At 40.7% G+C, this 3,247-nt stretch overlaps 1 protein-coding gene across 1 annotated transcript in view; it reads right to left on the bottom strand.

Moving 5' to 3' along the window:
* Positions 1–3,247, bottom strand: part of SNX6 (sorting nexin 6) — a 62,820-nt gene that overhangs the window by 38,668 nt on the left and 20,905 nt on the right. Inside the window, exons 3-4 of the mRNA XM_017513578.2 lie at positions 2,626–2,730; positions 1,421–1,531 (exon numbers count right to left, since the gene is read on the bottom strand). Of these exons, the coding sequence (XP_017369067.1) occupies positions 1,421–1,531; positions 2,626–2,730 (216 nt within the window). The remainder of the gene's footprint in view (positions 1–1,420; positions 1,532–2,625; positions 2,731–3,247) is intronic.

Below are 3,247 nucleotides of genomic sequence, written 5' to 3'. Positions count from 1 at the left end.
AATGATTTAAAAAAAAAAAAAATCAAACAAAACTAAATTTTAGAAATCTGAATGTGGTTAACAGCTGAGACATGATAACCATCTATTCTTGATTATAACATCTGGTACATATTTATTTTATTATTATTATTATTTTTTTTTTGGTATAGACAGGGTTTCAACATGTTGCCCAGGCTGGTCTTGAGCTCCTGTGCTCAAGCAATCTGCCTGTATTGGCCTACCAAAGTGCTGGGGTAAACATGTGCAAGCCACCATGCCTGGCCACATCTGGTATATATTAAGATTAGGTAACCTGAGGCCGGGCATGGTGGCACATGCCTATAATCCCAGCACTTAGTGAGACCAAGGTGGGTGGATCACCTGAAGACAGGAGTCCAAGACCAGCCTGGCCAACATGGTGAAACCCCATCTCTAACCAAAAATACAAAAATTAGCTAGGAGTGGGGGCACACGCCTGTAATCCCAGTTGCTTAGGAGGCTGAGGCATGAAAATTGCTTAAACCTGGGAGGCTAATGTTGCAGTGAGCCAAGGTCGCACCACTGCACTCCAACCTGCATGACAGAGGAAGATCTTTTTTTTTGAAGACAGAGTCTCACTCTGTTGCCCAGGCTGCAGTAGCTGGGATTACAGGTACACACAACTACACCCAGCTAATTTCTGTATTTTTGGGAGAGACAGGGTTTCACCATGTTGTACGGGCTGGTTGTGAACTCCTGGCCTCAAGATGATCCACTAGCCTCAGCCTCCCAAAGTGCTGGCATTACAGGCATGCCACCGCACCTGGCCTAGATAACCTCTTACAGAGACTTCCAACTCTTAAGTATGTGTCCAACTATGGTTTTAAAACCAGTATGGTTTGTAACATCTCCTTAATCCCTAGGAAAAGCCCATTTCAATTTTAACAAACAGTAAGAATGTAAGTTTAAATGAGGGAACATAACATACCCCCACATCCCCTAAGAAAACAATTCAGGATAAAAGGTGGTAACCAAACATGTTTTGTAACTGGCAATTTAAAAAATGTAACAGGCTGAGTGTGGTGACTCATGCCTGTAATCCCAGCACTTTGGGAGGCTGATGCAGGCAATCACCTGAGGTCAGGAGTCCGAGACCAGCCTGGCCAACATGGTGAAACTCCATGTCTACTAAATATCCAAAAAAATGTTAGCAGGGCATGGTGGCGGACGCCTGTAATCCCAGCTACTCAGGAGTCTGAGGCAGGAGAATCTCTTGAACCCAGGAGACGGAGGTTGCAGTGAGCCAAGGTCATGCCATTGCACTCCAGCCTGGGCGACACGAGTAAGACTGCGTCTCAAAAAAATTAACAGTTCACAGAACATGCTAAACAAGATTCCAAAACATAATCAAATATCTAAAACCTCCTAGAAAGTGGGATTAAAATGGAGTCTCAATACTTACGATATAACCTGCATAGTCTTCATTTTCAACAAAGGAATCATGAAGCCAGATAAATTCCTCATGTTGCCGAACAACGGAAAACTCGTTTTGTTTAAAATTTGGCAATGAACTCTGTAAAGATAGAGATTTTCTTGAATAAAAATCAAATTTACACTAAAAAGGTTTTTGAAACTGGGTCTTGCTCTGTCACTAGACTAGAGTGGAACAATTTCGGCTCACTGCACCCTCAACCTCCCAGGCTCAAGCAGTCCTCCCACCTGCACCTCCTGAGTAGCTGGGGCTACAGACACACACTACCACACCTGGCTAATTTTATTTTTTGTAAAGATGAGGTCTAAGATGTGGTCTTGAACTCCTGGACTCAAGTGGTCATCCTGCCCTGGCCTCCCAAAGTACTGGGATTACAGGCATGAGCCACTGTGTCTGGCCTTAAAAAGTTTTTAATAAATATTTTCTATCATTTTTAAAAAATTTCACCTTATTTCAAGACCATCAATGCCCTTTAAAGTATATCATAAAACCCTGAGATATCTAGACCAAATTTTCTTTGGACTGTTGGGAAAGTAAGCTGACAGACTCTTATACAGTACTGTTACTGCTACAGTAACTTAAAAGTTATGTTAGGCTGAGCACAGTGGCTCACGCTTGTGATGCCAGCACTGTGGGAGATGAAGTGCATGAATCACCTGAGGTCAGGAGTTCAAGACCACGCTGACCAATATGGTGAAACTCGTCTCTACTAAAAATATAAAAATTAGCTGGGCGTAGTAGCTTGCATCTATAGTCACAGCTACTCAGGAGGCTTAAATAGAAGAAATGCTTGAACCCAGGAAGCAGAAGTGGCAGTGAGCCAAGACTGCGCCACTGCACTCCAGCCTGGGCAACAGAGTGACACTCTGTCTCAAAAAATAAATAAATAAAATAATAACTTGTAAGGTAGTAATTTGACTAACAGAAAGAACAACAAAATTAAAACTAACAAGAATGGTAAAAGCTACTAGTAAAAATCTGGAAAAAAATTACATTTGCTTTCTGTCTATGTTCTGACTCTCAGAATATTAATCTAAAATGAAGTACATTTCCTATAACTATTTTTGTTAAAATAGTTTCTTTCCAATTATGTTTAAAACCCAAGTCCCAGTCAACATATCACATATGTAGTATAATAAATGGCTAAAATAATAGAAGTACAAAATCACATTTACCTTTGTGTGAACAGTGAATTTTACTTTATCCCGCTCACTAAGAGCATCAGAAATGTCCACCTGCAGAGCAGCATCACTTTGAAGATCTACATTTATTGCTTTAAGCTAGGGAAAAAAACATACCAGTATCTTAATGAAAATAATGTGCTTTTATATAATTTCATTTTTTCACTCAGACAGGACAATGCAAAAACAAAACAAAAATAACAAAAGATTATTGAGTCTAAAGAAGTACTCAAAACCATTTAACATACATTTTGGAGCAGGTGCTCTGGGCAACAGTATTATCTTAATTCTATAGTATTCAATTCTAGAATTTTAATTCTATAGTATTCAACTATATTCTGCTTTATGTAACTCACTGAGCTAATCAGGATTCGTTATAGTTTAGTTATAGTCGCATTTAAAAAGGAAACTCTTTTCAGCCAGATGCGGTGGCTCATGCCTGTAATCCCAGCACTTAAGGAGGCCGAGGCAGGAGAATCAACTGAGGCCAGGAGTTCAAGACCACCCCGGGGCAACCTAACAAGACCCTGTCTCTACAAAAATAAAAAATTAGGCTGGGCGCGGTGGCTCACGCCTGTAATCCCAGCACTTTGGGAGGCCGAGGCGGGTGGATCAC

Source organism: Cebus imitator, unplaced genomic scaffold (assembly GCF_001604975.1).
Source record: "Cebus imitator isolate Cc_AM_T3 unplaced genomic scaffold, Cebus_imitator-1.0 Scaffold496, whole genome shotgun sequence".
NCBI lineage: Eukaryota > Metazoa > Chordata > Mammalia > Primates > Cebidae > Cebus > Cebus imitator.
The sequence above is the reverse complement of the archived record's forward strand: the minus strand, read 5'-3'. Positions and strand labels throughout refer to the sequence as shown.